This window comes from Nymphalis io, chromosome 25, assembly GCF_905147045.1.
Source record: "Nymphalis io chromosome 25, ilAglIoxx1.1, whole genome shotgun sequence".
Lineage (NCBI taxonomy): Eukaryota > Metazoa > Arthropoda > Insecta > Lepidoptera > Nymphalidae > Nymphalis > Nymphalis io.
The window spans coordinates 6,238,323-6,260,610 of NC_065912.1; the positions used below are offsets into that span (position 1 = coordinate 6,238,323).

At 32.1% G+C, this 22,288-nt stretch overlaps 2 protein-coding genes across 2 annotated transcripts; one reads left to right on the forward strand and one right to left on the reverse strand.

Moving 5' to 3' along the window:
• Window positions 1-10,581: 10,581 nt before the first annotated feature.
• LOC126778268 (uncharacterized) lies at window positions 10,582-11,593 on the forward strand. The gene has a single exon (XM_050501760.1). It carries the CDS (start codon window positions 10,600-10,602, stop codon window positions 11,365-11,367), a length of 768 nt encoding a protein of 255 aa, XP_050357717.1. The 5' UTR covers window positions 10,582-10,599; the 3' UTR covers window positions 11,368-11,593.
• Window positions 11,594-16,689: 5,096 nt separating this feature from the next.
• LOC126778050 (uncharacterized) lies at window positions 16,690-18,679 on the reverse strand. The gene is made up of 4 exons (XM_050501397.1): window positions 18,366-18,679; window positions 18,062-18,243; window positions 17,528-17,803; window positions 16,690-16,895 (listed from the first exon to the last, which is right to left on the reverse strand). Exons 1-4 carry the CDS (start codon window positions 18,677-18,679, stop codon window positions 16,690-16,692), a joined length of 978 nt encoding a protein of 325 aa, XP_050357354.1.
• Between the last annotated feature and the right edge of the window lie 3,609 nt (window positions 18,680-22,288).

Genomic DNA, 22,288 nt, shown 5'->3' on the forward strand with positions numbered 1-22,288 from the left:
AGTACCAAACTTTCGCCTGTATAGTGATGTTTTATAGTAATTGTTGTTTTGACGAAATTTGCATACATACATTTAAAAAAATGTTAGAACATTAAAAAATAACATTGAAATTGTCAATTTTAACATTACTTATTTCATTCAAAATATATTACGGCTAAGCAATCACCATTGTAGTTATAAATATAATAAAGTTATATGCCTATGTTCAACTTCACATAGATCTTCTATAGAACACGTGATTCTTAACCGAATATTGCAGGTTCAAACCCAGACAAGCACCACTGAGTTTTCATGAAGCAAACATTGTTAGGAAGGGCATGTGTCGGATAAAATTCATATATCAATTAACGCGCATTAAAGCAGCTTGGTGGAATGAGCTTTGAGCGTTTGCCCAGCTGTGGAACATTAACGGAGTTTTTCTTTATCCCAATTAAAAGGTATGACACTTCATCAATCAAAGTTTTTAAGAGTAAGACAATGACAACGTGGCGGGAAAACTAGTGCATAGGGCAAAAAATTTGGCGAATGCAAGGAAGATTTTGAACTAAGAATGTAGGTATCTCAGAATGGCGATTCATACTATAGACGATCCTATCGTGAAAAGGCTGACCGAACGCCATCCAGACCCGTCTAGGAATCCAGAATCAAGAACTAATGTTAAAATATTTACAATCCAAAAAGTTTAATTCTGATTCTGCCTGGAAATTAAAACATGCATATAAAGTACCGAACTATAAACCGATTGGAAGTGCAACAAAGGCAACCCAACACGTCTGTGGAGACTATAAGACAACATCATAAAAAAGTACATTTTTAAGAAGATTAAATTATTTTAAATATTTATCCGGTTAAAGTTCGAAAGCGTTTTATCTCCTTATAATATAAGTAAACAAAACTGTTAAATTCAATACGCTTTTTAACCACGTCACAAGTGAGTGTATGTTTGTACAAACATACACTGTTCAATTATAACGAATTCATGTCAAATATACAGTTACATCTATTACCGGAACCGAAACCTTGACACTCGAGTTAGCCTTCTAACGATTATGAACGCACATAGTACGAGTAATTTCGTGCGTAGTTATCTATTGTTCTTGTGACATTTGTATAGCAAATATTATCTTGTTGTAATGATTTTCATTTAGTCCAATTTTATATGAATGTTTAATCGCTTTGAGCGACACGTCGTAGATTGTAGAATACGTTCGTGGTCGACCGTCATGTTTCAGAAGGTAATAACGGAACGTGACTGAAAATCTCGTTCGGTTGAGACGAGGAAGGCGTCGATATGCGCCGTCGTAGGTGCACTGCTAAGGGAGTGATTGAAAAGTTAATGTCCAATGTAATCGGTCCATTTGTCCATGATATTGGGACGATTGGGTGTTTTAGTGGGTATCCCACAAAACCTGGTTATATTTCGACCCCAGGACTCGTTAGTTAAAGTTTTTTTTGTTTATGCTTTGAAACAAAACAGAGTAGACCACGTGAGTTTGAACAGATTATCGCTAGTTTAAATTCGCATCAATGAGATGCTATTTGTGTTTTATTCGTGATTTTAATTTATTTTTAGCTGATATATCGGATAACTTTTACATGTTAATATATTCCCTGCAGCTTCGAAACTCTTTCAGTGATGTAAAATTATTAACGTACACACTTTTTATTTATCTTATAATTATTATATGAAATTTATACTTATTTATTATTGACATTGTATGCGTTGCAATGTTCAATAGAAATGGGTTGTAACATATATATATATATGTAATATCGAAAAATTCATTGAAAAATGAAATTTGCCCCAAGGCTTTTCACTATAGGCCAGTGATTCTCAATCACTGTGCCGCAGCACTTTTGTGTGCCGCGAAATTCTAAAAGTGTGCCGCCAAATTTTAGACATAATTATGTTAGTATTATTAAATAATATGATTTAAAATGAAAAATCATTTTAACAGGAATATATATTTAAATCTATAAAATTTGATTGGGTTCGTAATCTATTTTACGCAGTGTGTATTGGTAATTAAATAATTTTTAAACTTATATTTTTTTTGTGTGCAACAAACAAAACAAAAAAAAAAGGTTAAAAATCGAAAATTATTAAATATAATTACAGCCTATAAATAAAACAATATAATTTTATTATAAGTTTAACTTTCAAATTTTGAAACAAACTTTCAATTAACAGCAATAAAATATAATATTATTTTATAGGAATACTTCTGGTGGAATTATTATTTAAACGTTGCTGTCTCATCAGCTTAGAAGGAATCCAGAAAGTCACAGACCACGAGGTCTATCATTGAAATGAGGGGAAAGCAAAAAAATTAACGTATAGCATAGCCAATAAGCAACGCTCATAGACATTGACAATATTTCATAAATATTAACAATCCCTTACACCGTCAAATCGCCATCAACCTTGGGAACTAAGATGTTATGTCCCTTTTAAGATGTGTCTGTAGCTTCACTGGCTCACTAACTCTTCAACCGGAATATAACAATACTAAGTATTGCCGTTTGGCTGTAGAATATATGATGAGTAGGTAGTATCTACCCAGGCTTACACAAATCCTGAAAGACCCTGGTGATCTCCTTTACATTTACTACGAATATGCATTCTATCGAATCGACTATAAACTTAGCAGTCTAAAAAAACTGGTTATCTCTTTAAGACGTACTATCTTGCCTCGAGGTCCGTTAAAGAAAAACTTCGCTTAATCCATTAAGCTATTGTACTATACCTTGCAATTATAGTTTGATGACTTCGTGCGCTATCAATTATTCGTCATGGGAAGATCGACCAGAAGTATACACTGGTTGAGCTTTCTCCACGTATCTTGTTAATGAGCTCAAAGGTCATATTTTTTAAGCGATCGTTAAATTTTTGTTATGAAGTCTTTCGCTCGTAGTAAGAGGTGATTTTAAGTTGGTGTTTTCTTATAATATAAGCTGAATTATTCTTGTGTGTATACATATTGTGTGCAGCTCGGAATCTGTTCTATCGAGTCAATTTGAACCCATTACTAATTTTTTTTTTATATTAAGTTTTGTTTTTATCAGTAAAATTAAAAACGTGCAAGTTTTCCCCCGGTGCTTTCTATAACAAAAATAAGTATATAAAAATCCAGTAGTACTTGTCTGAGTTTGAATCCGCTATCATTGGTTAAGATTAATTCGTTCAAAACACAGCATAAAACCCGATAATAATTATATCATTGAAAGAAAACAGGCATCAAAATAGCGCAATATCGTTTAATCCCGTCTGGATAAGTACTACGTAGTCATCACATATACTACCGCCAAGTAGCAGTACCTAGTATTGTCATGTTTCGGTTTGAAGCAACTAGAGGCATACGGAACATAGGCAGAGAGTAACATTTCTTACAATGCTAATGTCTATGGGCTTTGCTGACCACTTACCATCAGGTGGCACATATGCTCGTCCGCCTTTACTATAAAAAACATTTTGTACAGCGTTTTTCAGCATTTCACGAGTTTTCAGAGCTACGAATCCATGTCGTGCTCGGCGGTGAAGGAAAACACAGTGAGAAGTGTGAACCTTCATGTGTCGGATAAAAATCTATCAATGCACATTGGAATAGACAGGTAAAGTAAGTACATACATTCTGTTTTAAAAGGAGATTAAAGGCCTTAGCTCAGAAGTGGTCCATCTCAGCACGCTTTCCGCCCTTGGACAGTCTGGCGGATAAGGACAAGAGAGTTTATCAACAGACCCGCATCTTTCGTCAGAACAGTGAAATCGCGCCCCCTCGCGCTCGAGGCGTTGATGCGTCGGGAATATTGGAGGCCTCTTACGACGTGGCGCGACCGTCTCTGAAGAACGGTACACGAGCGGAACAAAGCATGGGATGCGTAATATTGCAGCCTCTCCGAACCTTGCCGAGGACAGCTATCGCACTGGTTTTAATGGATAAGAATCCTATATAACCGGGTCCTCTCCCAAGGGAGCCGGTTACTTTTTGACGGCTTCCATTGTGTAAAAAAGCAGTGGCAGATGGATATTTATAAGCTGTTACTTTACTTTTACTTTACATCATACTTCGCATATAAAATTTCAATAGCACACCATACGAACGCACTTATATTATAGTTAAGATCACCAAAGTGAAAGTTTCATTAAAATCGACTTAACCTTTTTAAGATATAAGCAGCTAAAATATAAATAAATATGCTTTGAATGTGTACACACTCAACACTTTAAGATAGTAATTTGAAATGGTTCCGGCCTTTTTTTTTACAGTGTGTAAAAAAGGCACAGGCAAAGGCGATTATGTCCACAGTCTTTTTATTTTTTTAAATACATTACAAACGAAACTAACTGTTATTGACGTGTAAACATCTTAGCACTCGGTAAACGGTAGGGGCTAACTGAGACATCAAGCGTCAGATGACGTCAGCGTAAGATTTATTATTTTCACATCAATTCTCGTGAGTACCTCGGTACTCGCACCATTTATTAATAGTAATTAACTGTAACTATACAATGTGTAGTGCGTTTGTTTGTTTGTGCAATTACATCAATATCAGAAAGTTTTAAATACAGTTTCACGTTGGAAGACTTATAAATGACTCTGTATTCATTAAAATGGTTCGAAGGCCATGATGATGATCAGTACCATTACTGCACTAACATCATCTGTTAATTGTAATTTGAAAATAATTTCTATGATGTAACTTTTGTGTGTTAACCGTTAGAAATTACTATGTACCTACATTTTTATGTATAAAATAAAGTATAAAAAGGGTCGCAAACGTATTTCGAGACCAGTTTATCGTTACGCTACCCGAAGGCAACTAATTTAGTTAGTGACATTTATAATGTGCAATCGCGATTTAATTAACGACTAATATTTGTGAATGAAAAGCGTGTTATAATTGTATTGTGATTTAAAAGTGTGATTGATGTGCGAAGTAATTTAAAAATAAAATTTGACGAGCCGGTTGGCGTGGTCGGTAGATAGTTGCCTATTCACGCCGAAGGTTGTGGGTTCGATTCCCACCCAGGACAGACATTTGTGTGCATGAACATGTCTGTTTGTACTGAGTCTGGGTGTAATTTTCTATATAAGTATGTATTTACAAAAGAAAAGTAGTATATGTAGTATATCAGTTGTCTGGTTTCCATAGCACAAGCTTTGTAAAGGCTTAATTTGGGATCAGATGGCCGTGTGTGAAAAATGTCCCAGGATATTATTATTATTATTATTAATTGTGTGACAGTAAATTGGTGGTTTGAAATTATAATAGCCACCCTTGGAAGAAAACACACCTTACATTCCAGACTTATGAAATAATGAGATAATATTATTGAGATTTAGAGGCTTATTTATTTATATTTCTTCAATTATTGCGTCTGGTTACAAGTGGCTATCCTGTGACAATTAACTGCAAATGATAATTGCTGTTAATCATTACGGGATAAGAAGTATCATATAAATGTTTACTCTTAAACCTTATCTTCAAGAATAAAAATACACCAGTCAAAGAAACATAATATTATAGAATATATAATATCGATTCTATGTTACTAAAATTAGACAATATGACAATATGAAGTCAAAACAAAACTCAGCAATTTCTGATACAATTTATTATATTTCCATATTCATGCTTATTTTCGTCATTTTCTATAATTATTCTGTTTGTATATTTCATTTTAAAATTAGTTTAATTCTTACAGTGTTGTTACTAGTCTAATAGAATACTTTATCTTATATCTAAGAACGTAATTTACATAAAAAATATATATTAAAAGTTTTATTCAGGTTCCAACATGGATTATCGCCTGCAGGTGTACGCTCATTACAGTTTGATATAAACAGCACGCGTTAAGTTGTACTTGGCATTATTATAGAAGCGGTTGTACAGAAATGTTACTCTAACCGACGTCTAAATAAAGAGAGTTATGCTCAATTATGTACAATAATAAGTTATCTAATTGCATTTTCTTTTGACTTTTGTATAATATGTGGGCAGTCAGGCAATTGAGTAACCTGATGGTAAATTTATTTATTTATTTATTTATTTATGGTCCACAAAACAGATTATAACTAAAGACACATTTAATATATAAGTAAACATTATAAGCAAGCTAAGTTATAACCCAACAACTATGTGAACACAGATTGTAGACGAAATATTTCACTTATAAAAATCAAATAACATCAGCACTTGAGAATACATTGTACACTTTACAAAAAACGTTTACAATAAATGAAAAGAAAAAATTATACAGAAAAATATGAACAAGTTATGACAATGAAAAATAAAATGAAATTATGAAATGTTGAAATGAGGAACTAAATAATGAATAAGAAAATAGATTTAATCACTATTATTAGTTGTTAATTGAAAATATTGAAACCAATTGTTTTCTAAATAGATTTAGGTTATTGTTGAAAATGTCAATACCATCATTCGCGTCTTTTTCGAGAAAAATTTTGTTATATGCGCGACACATACGACCGATAAATGTATGAAATATTAACAATTTCCTACTACACCATTACCCCAACCTTGAGAACTAAGATGTTATGTCCTTGGCTCACTAACTCTTCAAATTGGAACACAACAGTACTAAGTATTACTGCTTGTTCGTTGAATGTCTAAGGGGTGTTGGTACTGTAGTATAGAAGTCAGGTATAGCAAAACCCTTAAAAACGAGTTTGAATGTAATAAAATTCCACTGGCGCACTCACCCTTCCAACTTAAATACAAAAATACGAAGTATGTTACGAGGTATGTTTTGGTAGAATGTGTGATGAGTGGATGGTACATACCTAGATGTCTTGTACAAAGCAGCAAGTGGTACCACCAAGTGTAACGAAACCTAAGATACTTCATTAAATTACATCCTACTAATATAAAGGTCAAAGTTTGTGAGGATGAAAGGATCTTTGATGATTCAAATGAATGAAATTTGGAATAAAGATAGCTTATACCCATATGCGAACATAGCCACGGGCGGAAGCTTGTTTGGACACATATATTAAATTTCCATCCGACACCCGGTTTCCTCATAATATATACTACTAGCTAATCGTTCCGACTTCGCTCATGTAGACAAGAAGAAAAATATATTTTGAATAGATTCCGTCCTTAGTGAGCGTCTTCATTGGGGAAGAAGTAACTGTGACAAAATATCAATCGGGCGCATAGTTTAGGACATCTCGTGATGAGCGGTATTTCGTTTTTATATTTATATAAATAACCACGTAGAAGATATTTTAGTATTCGAGTGCGTGCGTAAATACATATGCACTATACCCGCACCCTCATAATCTGATGCTGCAAACACGAACGGAGAGAGTTCAGGTGCATTACCAAGGGCTTCACGTGTTTTCCGAGGCGTAGGGTTTTAAACAATGCCAACATGCCGAACTCCTTAAGCAAAAAAATAATCGCAAGATGCACCACTAGAACCCAGGACCTTATGATCTCGAATATTATAAGCTAGCCACTACCAACGAAGCAGTCAACTGCATTATAGTTTAAAAACAAAAGTGCTTAATTTAGATTCAATCCAATAAATCATAAACACTAATAACACGGACTAACAACACGAAATCCTACAAAACAGCATGTCTATAGTTACATGTAATAAAATTACCTGATTACAGGTAATCTATCATTCATAACGTTCTGAGATTGGTAATCATCTTATAATTATATAATACGGTACACGCGACGATGCATTGACTTGTAGTTCTGACATTGACTCGATAATCTCCAATTCTTAGTAAAAAAATGTCTTTGAAATTAGAAACATTATTTAATCATGTTTCGGCAATGATGCTGAGTTGGTTTTTTTTTTTTTTTTTATAGAATAGGAAGGTGGACGAGCATATGGGCCACCTGATGGTAAGTAGTCACCAAACGCCCTTAGACATTGGCATTGTAAGAAATGTCAACCATCGCTTATAGCCAATGCGCCACCAACCTTGGGAACTAAGATTTTATGTCCCTTGTGCCTGTAATTACACTGGCTCACTCACCCTTCAAACCGGAACACAACAATATCAAGTATTGCTGTTTTGCGGTAGAATATCTGATGAGTGGGTGGTACCTACCCAGACGAGCTTGCACAAAGCCCTACCACAAATGGTTCCAGACATCTGGACCGTGAGAAGTTGTTCAAATATAATTAATCCTATTTTTTCACAGAAAAGGACATAGTGTAAGTTATACCTACCAACAATGTGTACTTGATTGAATTATTACAACGTTGCATGAAAAATAATTATATTCACACAAGTGTGTTTTTTTTTCGAATTAATCCATGATGGCTCTCAAATACTCAACAGAACACGGACTATAATGCTAGTCTGTGTAAGCGTTATTTAAACCATTTATTTTTCATTTTATGTTTGTTAGTGAAGGAAAAATCGTACGTGTGGCTTTAGTTTTTCTTATCGTATTAATTAATAATATAGTTTAAAATACGTACGCGTTTCCCCTACGGAAACAGTGGGGGATTACTACCCGAATATCGGAATATCCACTATAAAACCAGCGGTACCCTTTCCGTCTTAACAAGAAGCGCCACGGGTTCGTTCGCGCATGCTACCGTGACGCTCTGACGTATTGTCACCGGCCTAATATAAGTAGAAGTTGATAAAAATTTCATATGAAAGAGGTCATGCTATTTAAGTATGTATTTAGCGTTAAGTAAAGCGTAAAGTGGTTTCCATATCGAGCCGAAACGGCGTAGTTAATTTCTACCAAAGATTGTGGGTTCAAACCCAAGCCAATAATTTTTATGTGGCTATTATCTTTGCAAATATAAAAAAATCTGACAGTATCTCTGTATGTCTGTCTGTTACGCTTTCACGGCTAAACCACTGAACTGATTTTGATGAAAAAGGAAAGACATACGCAACTTTTTGAAAACACACAGACTAGTTACGGGTGAAAACTGTTTTTTTTATAATTTTATTTATATTTCTCTGAAACGGTGACCCATTAACATGCCCGGTTTTAGAAATCTAGCATCTAGGCACTTTGATATTTGAGGCCCCTCATACGAAGCGGTTACACTAAAATTATATTATTTTTGGCGGGTTGGCCCTTAGGCCGGTGCCTTGTAGGTTTAGGCATAAAACCGTAGATACCTATTAAGCTTCAAAACTCCTTAAGAGGCGAAGAGGTCTTCGTTCTTCAATGGGATACAGGTTTTTACAGGCTTACTTTACGTAAAATGTTCGCTGTATCAAGCATATAATATCGTTTGAACAATCTGGTCGTCTTATAATTGAGATCATTACACATCCTGTACATGTTGCAGATGAATATTAAGAAATAGACAAGTCTGAAAAGACTATTTTGAATTTATTTTTTTTACTTATAAAAAATAGAGCTAACTATGATTGCATTCTATGATTATCGAATTTAGATTAATAGTATCCCAAACAATTCATTAAAAATTGCATAATTTTTTTAATTGAAATTTCATTAAAAAATTAATATGATTAAAAATATAAATTCCATAATGACCTAAGTCGACATTCATGGAATTAAAAAGAAAAAGTCTTGTATTCAAATAATTATAAAAAAGTGGATAAAACATATTACTTAAAGTTAGGACTATAATAGTCAAATAGCACTATAGTGATTCTACAACTGTCATCATTATTTATTTATTTATTTTTTAAGGATCTCCAACAAAGGATACACACTTACGAGTACATTGTGGAATAATGTTTTAAAATATATGTGCTCCCTCAACTAAAGGAGACCACAGCAAGCACTTAAATAATGACTAAACAGAAATTAAAAAATTATAAAAATAAATGTTACATAGCGGTAATCAATAAATAAACACAGGAACTATAAAAAAGGTAAACAATGATTAAACTAAGACATGCAAGTGTGAGTTAAGTATAATATAAAAATAGTTATAAAAATTATAAATGGAAGATATTTTCAAATTGGTAAATTGAAATACAATATTACATAAAAATAAAATATTAAATTGAGTGTATATATTTCGAAGAAACTGACAATAAATTGTTTCGAATTGATACGTTATTTGACGTATAGGCAAACGAGATTTTTACTAATTTTAGTATAAGTTATTTTTTAATACTATAATTATTTTTCTAGGTTTTTAAAACTAAAGTTACTGATTAAATTTTAATATTAATGAGTTTCCGCTGTTTAACATTATCATTTATAAGTTGCAAAAAGTTTGACAAAACAAATGAAAAATAAAATTAATATATACATCTTCATAATATATATAATAATATATAAACCCAGACTCTGTTAGAAAATACTAAAACTTTACCAACCTTGACATAGACAACGTTATCCTCAGCACGAGATCGACCACCGCTGACCAGCACATTACCATCACACGCACACACGGGCCAAAATCCACGTGCACATACATGCCTCAGTGCACGACGATACGATGCAACGATTGCACGCTCTAAAAGATTTATAGATAAATGCAGTTCCCGGTGAAAATAGATAAATGCCAGTGCTCATGTGTTTTCTACACATTTCAATAGGCGCAAGCGCATTGACTGGACACGTGTGACGTTGACGGGACAGCCGGCGTTATTTGACAAAATGGTTCCCCGCGGGATAATCGTCCTGTGCTTTAGTGTCGTCCTGGCGTCGGCTTCAGCGGACAGCTTCGGAGTTGGCATCAAGCTTCTCAGAAGGTTGTATGACGACTGCGAGAAGTCACAGGAGATCACGAAATGTTTTAAAATCCAAGCTGTTAAGTTGGTCGATCGCGCTGCTAGAATGGAAGTGCTTCCACTATTCGATGGCTTTTCCTTAAAACGGATCGCGGACCATGGCAGAGCGTTTCCCTCATCCATACCAGAAGGAGACTTGAATTCTTTGAGTTCAGAGGAAGTCGACAAACTTCTCAATCTAGCAACATCGAAGCTGATGCAAACGCATCGTGTTATAATATCACCTACTAATATTGGAACGGACGTCGGCCGGTCATTGAACGAAGCCAGGAGTAAATTGAAGAAAATGATAGGTCCAATATTAGCTGGAGTTGTGATCAAGGGAGGTTTTTTGGCTATGGCATTCCAAGCGATCGCTTTGATCGCTGGTAAGGCGCTGCTGATCGGTAAGATTGCCTTACTTTTATCTGCCATTATCGGATTAAAGAAACTGGTAGCAGGAGGCGAAGCGCACGAGAAAACAACGTACGAGATCGTCAAGCATCCACAGGTTTCACAGAGCCACACTTACTCGTCCTCACACTATGGCAATGACTTCGACACAACAGGTCCAGGAGGTCACTACAGAAGAAGCGTCGAAGAGGAGGCTGCAGCTCAGGACAGGGCTTACAGAGCATACGCTAAGAAGCAGTAAATAGTAAAATCTGGTAGAAGATGACTTACGACTCCCTTTACAAAGTACAGCAACGACATGGCAAATTCACAAATGAAATCACCTCCGATGCCAACAATTATGTTGACGACATTGCACTCGCAAGTTGGAGACTATTTTATTCATTTATTTAAATTTATTATAGGTTATACGATTCTATTTAAATTGAAAAGGTATTATTTAAGTATTATTTAATTATGTAAAACGTAAGACGCTTGCTTATCCCAAATATATAATCGCTAATAATTCAATCGAATTTAGTTATGTAAAAAGGTTTTAATAATTATGTAATGTGTGTTGAATAGTTTATATTATTTATGTTTTTTTTAAATAATCATTGCACCAAATAGTTGTAGTTTGTAAGTATATTTATTTTTTTATTGTTACGGTGGATATTTAATCATATTAATTAATAACTAGGCTAGTCGACGGGTACTGTGCATTTTCAATTTCAAAGATTACAGGTGTCCAATTTTGTAAAATACATACAATAGATTAAGTATATAATTTAATAATTAATTTATTTTATACGCTGGTATGGTGAGGTGCTGTTTGAAAAATTAGATTAAATAATTTATTTAATAATATATATCGAGTCCTATGTAATTTTATATTATATATCATCATATATAAATTGTCAATTTATGACAAGGTTACGCGAGTACCTTTTTGATAATAACATTATGTATTTTATACTATATTACATAATACTGTGTTATGTATTATATATTAATATTATATTTTTATGTAACTATTATTATAGTATAATTAAACTTTTTGAAAATTTATAAAAATCATGTAATATATGAAATATTCTGAATGGTGAATGCGGAGATGTTAAAAATTTGATAAATAATTTAAAACGGCGCATTGTTTTATTTTGAAAATAATTTAAATGTAGATATAAACTTAAAATGGTCAGTGGAATTATAACATTTTTAGTATAATCATATTTTTAATAATATATAATTAATGTAAGTAAGAAATATTATAGAGTATTTGTTTCCTGGCTACTAACTTATTATAAACAATATACTTAAAACAGGTAACTCTTTTACTGCAAAGCTGTTCATAAATATTTGTATCATGATTTCTTCGAACGTTTATGATACTTATAGAAGTATATATATTTAATAACTTATTTTTCTTATATAGTTATTATTAATTTAATAGACTATAAAAAATATATTATTATTTTTGATATCCATACATATCAGCAGTGCAGGCAGCAGGCAGTGCATCACTGATGATTTATTTTAAAAAAAGTGACACAGATAATAAATATATTATGTTTTATGTATATTTAAGGTGAAACAGATTACCAGAAACTGTTAATCTAAGCTTCAAAAACATAGTTACTGATTATATTTCTCTAAATTTGTGTCTAAAAATAATAATAGATCAAGTGCTTTACCCTGAAGATGCGGCCTAAACCTGTAGAAAGAACCACTAAATTTAAGGATTAGTCCTTCGCTATATTGTATATAACAATATAATGGTAAAACAATCATGACGTTTCGAAGTTTTTTCTCTGATGTTAAGTATTTTTTTTATAAAATTTTCAAATGCCAATTTTTCAACAATCAATGCTTCTTTTTTTATTAGCTTATGGTATTTATTAAAGTTTCAGTTATCGTCTATGATAATTTAATTTTAAAAGATAAAAAATTTAGAACATTTTGAATGGAATTGTTATTACTATAAAGGATACTAGTGAATATTATTCTTTATTTTTTTTTTTTTTTTTTATAGAATGGGAAGGCGGACGAGCATATGGGCCACCTGATGGTAAGTGGTCACCAAACTTTATTATATAATGTTAATTAGTTAAATCGTTTCAGGATTGTTTCGTTCTATATATATTACTTACATAATTTATGTACAATGTGTAATAAAAAAAAATTATTTGGATCTTAATGGTGATTCTTTAATAATTATTATCTATTATAACAACATATTGTATTTTTTGTAAAGGATGATATAATACGATATTCCTAATTAAGAGTATATAAACTTTTAAAATTCAATTAAAAGTTAAATTAAGTTAGCACGGTTTTTTGTATCTAGTATATATATACAATAATATGAGTAGATATTCGATGAAATACTGGTGGTAGGGCTTTGTGCAAGCTCGTCTGGGTAGGTACCACCCACTCATCAGATATTCTACCGCAAAACAGCAATACTTGATATTGTTGTGTTCCGGTTTGAAGGGTGAGTGAGCCAGTGTAATTACAGGCACAAGGGACATAAAATCTTAGTTCCCAAGGTTGGTGGCGCATTGGCTATAAGCGATGGTTGACATTTCTTACAATGCCAATGTCTAAGGGCGTTTGGTGACCACTTACCATCAGGTGGCCCATATGCTCGTCCACCTTCCTATTCTATAAAAAAAAAAGAAATGGTTGAAACGCTAACGCTAGAAAAAGAATGAAGCAGTGTTTAGAAAAAAATTAAAACAAGTACGGATGCGATAAAAATGTCATATTGACCTTGTGTTTTATTTATCTTTAAATATTTTGAATTTATTTATTTAAAACTTTTTTTTTATAAAGCAATGTTATTCGATTCATACTGTACGAACAATATCATAATCTTTTTTATAAAGATATTTATACAAAACTTGATGATTCATTAAAAAGAAAAATTTACTGGCAATAAAATTTATTGTTTTTATTAAAAATCATTGAAAATTTTAAAAATGTGTTGACGACCCATCACAATTTAAGATTATGAGAAGACTAATATTAATTTAAATTTCTTGATCTTCGTAAGGTTATTTTTTTTATTATCAGTTTCACTGACTCGCTTATGTCAGTAATGAAAGAAATCAGAATTAATTTAAAATTTAAATAAAAACAAAATTATATGCTTGGTAATAGCTTCGAAGAGTATAAAATAATAAAATGCATAAAAATGAGGTTAAATAACACGCATCATGTAAAACAAACGTATTATTCTATAAATCGCTACGCAAGAAAAATCCAGATCTACTAATAACATTCATAGAGTCTTAATTAGAGCAAATCCATCCAGTTAGTTAGCCCAATTCATTCAATACTGTTACTGTAAGAAAAATATTGAGAAAGCTTAGAATATGTTGGATCACGCAAAGTATGAAGCTGAGCATGTAGCGTTTGCACGCGAAGATAACATAGTTGTTAATAATAATGAAAAAAAAATGATGAAAGTCAAGTCTTCAGAGAAGTGGTAAGTATAAATCATGACTAGACGACACGGAGATAAATAAAATCGTTGAAGTAAATTGATTGGAGACGGAAGTATTTATGTACTGTTCGGTTAATTATTAGGAACTTGAAATTGTTTTTTTTTTTTATAAAATAGGAAGGCGGACGAGCATATGGGCCACCTGATGGTAAGGTAACAACGCCCTTAGACATTGGCAATGTAAGAAATGTTAACCATCGCTTACATCGCCAATGCGCCACCAACCTTGGGACCTAAGATTTTATGTCCCTTGTGCCTGTAATTACACTGGCTCACTCACCCTTCAAACCGGAACACAACAATAAGAACTGCTGTGTTGCGGTAGAATATCTGATGTGTGCACAAAGCCCTACCACCAGTAAAATTGATCATGCATTTGAATGTTAGTTATTTGTTTATTTATTTGAAAAGACACATATGTACATATACTTACACTTGTGAATTTAAACAACTAAGTAACATGTATCTGATATATGTACCAATTACAGATATGCAATGCAGTACTGACAAGGTAACTTATTGTCTATTTAACAGCAACTAGTGTATTTTATTTTGTTGTAGTTAGTGTGCTAGTTTTTTTTTAAGTCAAAACCAAATTAGAATCATTTTCAGATAAACTCTAAAATTATACACATTGGTTTAGGTATTGATACATTTTTATGACAAATATTGACTCTAGATGAGAAAACCTTAAATATATTCTACTAAATTATACATAATAATTAGCAATTAAGTCACACGGTAGAAGACACACATAGACAGGACAGATTAAAAACAATAATAACAAAATAACGAACAAATATCCTAATTATATTATAACCAATACTAAAACGCTTTCATTTATTAAATAAAGCGATCATGAAATCTTGCATACATGTTGTCAAAGGTACTGTAAAGTACATAGGGCTTAACCTAGCAGCTGACCCTCCAGTCCGAACACGTTTGCAAAGCGGTGGGCGGAAAATAATATCCAATATATTTGTCAACTATTTACAATATTTATTCACTTATTTTATGGCATGTATGTACTTTAGTTTTGCGTGTCGTTAAATATAGCGAAGAATGATTGATTGTAAATTGTTGTATATGTAGATGACGTGAGTAATTAAATGCAGTAGTAGATAGGCTTATTATTTTCTATTTGAAGACAAATATTGATCGCTTTGTTATGAGAGACATTTGATATTTAATTCCTAATTATATTTTCTTAGAATTTAATTGCAATTGATTAATATATTGAGTGTTAACAGACTCCATAGTTAGCTTATGAAGATTACTGATTACTGGAGATCTGTGGGTTCATAAGCTAGCCACTAGGCCAACGAGGCAGTTAACAATAAATTAGCAATAAGGATAATAAATTACTAATGTATGTTTTAAGTGGCAGTGCAAGCTGGTCATATAGTAATAGTCCATTTTACCGCTAAATAAGCCCTCATTCATAATATTATTTTGATTACTTAATCGTGTTCCATCGATTAATTTCACTTGCATTAAAGTTAAATTGGAACAGTTAATAAAATACTTTGTCGCATTTCTTATTGATAAAATAAAAAATAATTACTTTTTTACCTACAGAGGTCTTACTGGACTAATACTATCTACACCAAATTTTAAGGGCAATATAAAAGCTGGTCTTATAATGAAAATAATACGATCTGATTTTCCGTTTCTATAGGAAATACATCCTACTACTGACCGAGTAAGTAACAAGTGAGTTAATAGTAGTTTCAAGTTATTCAGAGCGTAAAATCGTATAGACAATATAGTTGGCCCGGTTTACACATGTACCATTGAAGTGTAGAAGAAAAAGTATTATCTATTGAAGATGATATTGTTTAACTTAATAACAATAAGTGTGAAAATGAAAACGCTATGAATAATAAAGAAATATATTTAATAATTGGAGATAAAATTGGATATGAAAATAATTTTTTAAATATTTGATTGACAATTTTGATCATAATCTTCTCGATTTTAAGTCCAATATTTTATGTTTCATACGACCGGCTTGAGACTTATTGACTAGAAAACATTTTATCAATGGATGATAATTTCCAATTAGCATTTTACTAATTATACATTGATAGGTGTCCAAGCGAAGTTTCTTGCGTTTCGTATTTTAGTGTCTTCTCTTTGATCCTCTTTCTTGGTTATGAATAGTCTCTCCAGTCTATCTCTTAGTTCGTCTGGTGTGATAGGAGAAGCAGTGGATGGTTCAGCTACTTTCTCTTTATAAAAGTAATCGCTAGGGTGAAGATGTCTGTTATCACGGTAGTATCCTGAAAATGTGACATTAATCTATTTCACAATAACAAATGCATTTTATATGAATTTTAGCAGTCGTTTAGCAATATTATTAATTGATCCGAGTATGAGTTTGGCATTAGTCGATTTAGTTTTAACGAATACTTACAAACTTTATTATATATTATTAAGAAAAATATCTCAAGCTTTTCCATAATAATAAAGGGATGGCTTAGTTATTCTACATCTGCAGGAAGTTAATGAACCTGTGATTGGAAAAGTATGGAAATCGGAATTTTCATATTTATGACAATAACATAAATATATGATACTGTAAATAAAAACCCTCAAAAAAACAACAACAACGGAGATGAGGCCTTAACCCAGTGGAATTACAGGGCATTCACAGGTTGTTACTGAATATTATACGATCAATGCCCTACGTAAATATTCATTTTTTATTGTTATATTAGCATTATAGCATATAATAGCATAGCAAGATATGTTTCGAGTCTTTTTTTTACATAATAAGAATTGGTAAAGAATTGTTTTCTCTCGTTCTCTCTTTACATCTTATATGATATTTCATTTTCTTAATTTTACATAGCTATTATACTACGTGGTTTGCTTTTAAATGTAATTGTTACATTAGTTATTGTTTACTTACCTCCAGAGCTGTGGTGACCTTGGTATTGACCAAGGTTTTCATGTGAAGTGTATGAAGATAGACTAGGGCTTCCAAAACTGTTGAAGTAAGAAGGTGCACCACCCCACGCTGATCCTCCACTAAACAACGTAACAGCTAAAAGGGCTAATTTTGCCAGAAGAAATGCTTTTTTGCTTGCCAGCAATAGGAGACCAAGTAGCAAAGGCAGGAGTGTAGTAATATGGAACTTAAGACCCAATAAAAATGGTACTAATAAGTTTCTAGCCAATAAGCGACCTGAAACAATAAAAAATAAACCAAAATTGAAATTTCGCACATTATTATCCTATAAACATAAAATAACATACGCCTAAGAGTTCAAACGTTTTCCAACAGATGGCGTTCAATATCAAATTCAATGTTGCGATGGCCTTGGAGCGGTGTCAGAAGTTTTGAAATTAGCCGAGAGATGGCGTTGTTAAGTAAAGTATAATTTAAATAAGAGTTGAAATTTTTGTTTAATTAAGTTGACGGATATTTAAGATATTTGCTTACCAGTAGTTACTTCTCCTTGTTGATGATATGTTCTGTCTTTTATTCTAGGATCAATAACAAATTCTAAAACACCATTGGCTAGAGTAGGGCCTATTCTCATGACTAATCCAGGATAAAATGTTCCAAGATCCCAATGTAAGGAGCGTTTTGAGATTAAGTTACTAGCATCTTCCATTATAGACCTGAAATTTAAAATACTAAATTGTACAAGAAATAAAAATATTAATTAGTTTTATTTTTTTTGCTCTAATTTCACATGCGTGATATAAACAATACCATAAAAATAATGAAATAATTGTTTTACCGGAAATCCATAGGATCTTTGTCCAGGAAGTTGCCGAAGTTCCTAGGTGTCTTATCATCTCTAACAAAAGACACGCCAGTTGCCAAACTAAAAGTTTCCGTTTCGTCATAATCGTTCAATTGATTTAACAATTCCTTTCCAAAGCATACACCTATTTCTGAACGCCCAGAAGCACTTAAGCACTGATTCAAATGCGATCCTTCAACGTTATTTTCTTTTAATTCCTCGCCTTCCTGTAATTGTATCGGTATAATTTCTACAGTCACCGATAGAATGATTAAAATTACAAATTTTGCTGCAAATTTTCCAGCCATTTCAAAATGGTTGAAATCTTCGCCAATAACCGATCATCTGTTTTCACAGGCACCACTGCTTACACGGATTCAAATATTACGTATACTTTATTGTAACAAAACTTACTCCGTTTTATAGACTTTTCTTGTTATGTACGAGTGAACTTTGCCATTGTTTTCGAGGCCCGTCACGGGGTATTCCCACGTCTGGGCCAACAATAAGGTGAAAATTCGTTGCAGATAATTTGCAAGATACGTTAGATAGTACGATTTACATGTTAGGTGTTACGGCTGCTTATGTAATCTGTAATTTAGAATATATTCATTATAAAATAGGTAGACACCTGGTGGTAAGTAGTTATCAATGCCTATAGGCGTTGGCTCTGTAAGAAATATTAACCACGTACTACATCAGCAATGCGTTACCAACCTCGGGAACTAAGATGTTATATCCCTTGTGCGTGTCACAATTAGCTTAATTATAATAGCTCACTCACAGAACAAAACAATATAGCAAGTACAGCTTCTTTGGCGGTATGATATGCGATGAATGTGGTACATACTCAGACGGGCTTACACAAAGCCCAACCATCAATGAAATAGACACAATCATTCGCAAAGTATCGTCTAAAATAAAATCTATATAATCATTTTAACATGTTCAATACAAAACTAATTTGGTTTGTAAATTACCTAAAAGAAATTTAAATGTGGATAATTATCTAAAACTACTGTTAAAATTAACTGGTCAAATAATAACAATTTCTTACTTCATATCTTTATTACGAAACGAAAGTTGCCTTGAAAATTTAATTCATTTAGCCTTGACAATCAGTCCAATTACATTTTATATAATATAATAGTTATTATGCATCTCTTATGTTATATACAAAGCTCAAACAACGTGTGAGTAAGGTCGTTTGAATTATCTGGTTTTTATATCTTATTTCAAATTTCCTCAAAGAAAATCTCTATATGATCTTAAATAATATTTATTAGGCACAACGCGGAGGGCTTTTGACCTCTTCATTGTGTTCAACCTGTGTGGTTAATTGAACCTGTCTAAATTTAGATATTATGGTATATAAATTTAATCTTTATATTCGACGTCTTACAGTTCAAAGTCCTATTTATCGTAGTAATGCCTTTGTTTCTCAATGATGTGGAGAAGTGAAAGTCGACAAAACATTATTTTTACTCATACGTCCGGTTTGTCTTTAGTAAAAGTTTTGTTGTAGTTACATAATAGTTTCTCGTTTGGAATTGAGTGTGACTTGATTTATCTCTTCTTAAGAATTATCGCTACGTATTTCTTAATGTTGAAATTGATTTGTTTGTGATTCATTTCGTTCTAGCGTTTTTGTAAAGTTTTTAACTAAATTAATTCACAGCAAATATTATTCGTTTTTGAAAACTTACTCTGATTTGAAGTAACTAAAAACTCACCGCGGCAAAGGATTGTGAAATGGTACAAAGTGATATGCGACATTGACAATAATAGTTATAACATTTAAACGATATACCCACCAAAATAGCGTATCGCTGTAACTTCTTACAGGAATAAAATTCAGTATAAAATACTGTTCAATAATTTTTTTTTTATTTACTAAATTCCATTAGAACATGTTATATTTATTAAAATACTTAACTAAATAAATATATATATATTTTAAAAGTAAGTAGTGAATTTCCATTTATAAACAACTCAGTTTTTTATTCATTAAAAATATTTACATTTATTAATGAATTAAATATGAAACTGAATTTTAAAGGATTGATCGGATCGAATTTCTCATTATATAATTAACTTTCCACGACAAAAGTCGATTTCAAAAATCGCATTCTTTTTCGTTCCGCATTTATATTACTTGACCTTATCTGAACATTAGTCATTCTACTTTCGCCGTTGTCGCTTGAGGGCTGATGGTTTTCCGCATCTCTTCTGTTTTATGTAACCTCCCCCCCTTTATTAAAGAAACCTTTGCTTAATTTATTCCGCTGCTCTCCAAAAGTGTTCTCATAACTAACAGGTCTTAAGTCAACAGCATTATGCCTACAATTGTCTGTCATTGGAATTGCAAGACCGCTGTTTTAACTTTGTAGAACAAGTTCTTCTTCATTTTTACTACGTGATGCCGTTTCTTTATATGTGAATTTATTATCAGCTGTTTCTTTATGTGCATAAGATTCAATATCGCTTACATCTATCATATATGGTACACATTGATGATTGGATCGAAACATTTGTAAACTTGACGCTCTTATCACCGTGAATTAAGGTTTATTTTGTTGTAAATTAAATTTTTAGTTATTGAATGCGATGTTTACTTTAAAGGAAAAGCGGCGGATGTAAACCGGACACAGGAGCTCATGTGAAGAGAAATTTCTTTAAGTTTTTTAGGTAAAGGATGCCGTGGGCGGTTGAAGTGACACAAATACTTAAATGTGACGCTAACTTACGTGATGTATGTTATTTAATATTTAATGTTTCTTCAAATTCTTACTATTACGTCAACGCTTTCTTTTTAAAAGAATTTCAAGTGAAATATTTATATAGATGCATTGTTCATATGAAAAGTTATACAATTTCGTAAAGTTCCACATACTTTAGCCGACGTCACATTGACGAGTTTTCTCAATCGTCTAATTGGTTGAATTTCGAAAGAGAAATCGATAAATAAGCGAAAGTTTCGCAATATCAAGTAAAATATACATGCAATCATTTCCGATATTTTAAGAAAGGAAATTGATAAGAACTTAAGGAAATGAAAAAAATACATCGATATCAAACAAAAGGAAATAGCGTGTGGACTTCAGAAATATGCAATATTTCCGCATTACGTTCTTCAAACTTTTCTATTCGATTGATTTTATTTGTAACATGCCATTTGGAATCATTTATGTTCATTATGTAAGTTAAGGTGAGGTACTGAAATATGATTAAAGGCAATTTCCTATAATTTTAAAAGTGTAATTTTTATCTTTAAAATATATCTTATATCGTTTATCAATCATTAAAAAGCTATTAGATGTTTGACAAAAAATTAACAAATATTTACGTCAACATTTGATTGTAATTAAGATTTGTTTCATTCATAAGCAAGTTAGTAATTAAATATTTTATTAGCAATATTATGAAATATGAGTTTAAAAATTGGTAATCTAAATTATTAATAACAGACATTAAGTCGCGTAACTAGACATACTTTTAGCATTTTTCTACGGTTATATTACTGAGGTGAAGAGTTGGTTTGTCTATTTGAGAGAATGTCTAATTGAAGAGATTATGATTAACGCTGGATATGCAAGAATATTTTTGCGTTAGATAGCCCATTTATTGAGACCAACCACATTTATTGAGGCCACCAACGTTGGGAACTAAGATGTTAAGTCCCTTATGCCTGTAATTACACTAGCTCACTCACCATTCAAACCGGAACACAACAATACCAAGTAGATGTTTTGCGGTAGAATATCTGATAAGTGGATGGTAATTCCCCAGATGAGATTGCACAAAGCCCTACCGCCAGTTATATATTATAATGTGTCACTATCATACACCTTAAATCATTCAATCAATCATTTATCAAAACTCAAAACTCTATGATAACTTGAATCTCAGTCCTTTCA

Coding starts and splice junctions, on each gene's coding strand:
- LOC126778268 (XM_050501760.1), top strand. CDS start 10,600: ATGGTTCCCCGCGGGATAATCGTCCTGTGCTTTAGTGTCGTCCTGGCG.
- LOC126778050 (XM_050501397.1), bottom strand. CDS start 18,679: ATGGCTGGAAAATTTGCAGCAAAATTTGTAATTTTAATCATTCTATCG. Junction 18,244..18,365: donor AAAGATCCTATGGATTTCCG/GTAAAACAATTA, acceptor TTTAAATTTCAG/GTCTATAATGGAAGATGCTA. Junction 17,804..18,061: donor ACAAGGAGAAGTAACTACTG/GTAAGCAAATAT, acceptor TTATTGTTTCAG/GTCGCTTATTGGCTAGAAAC.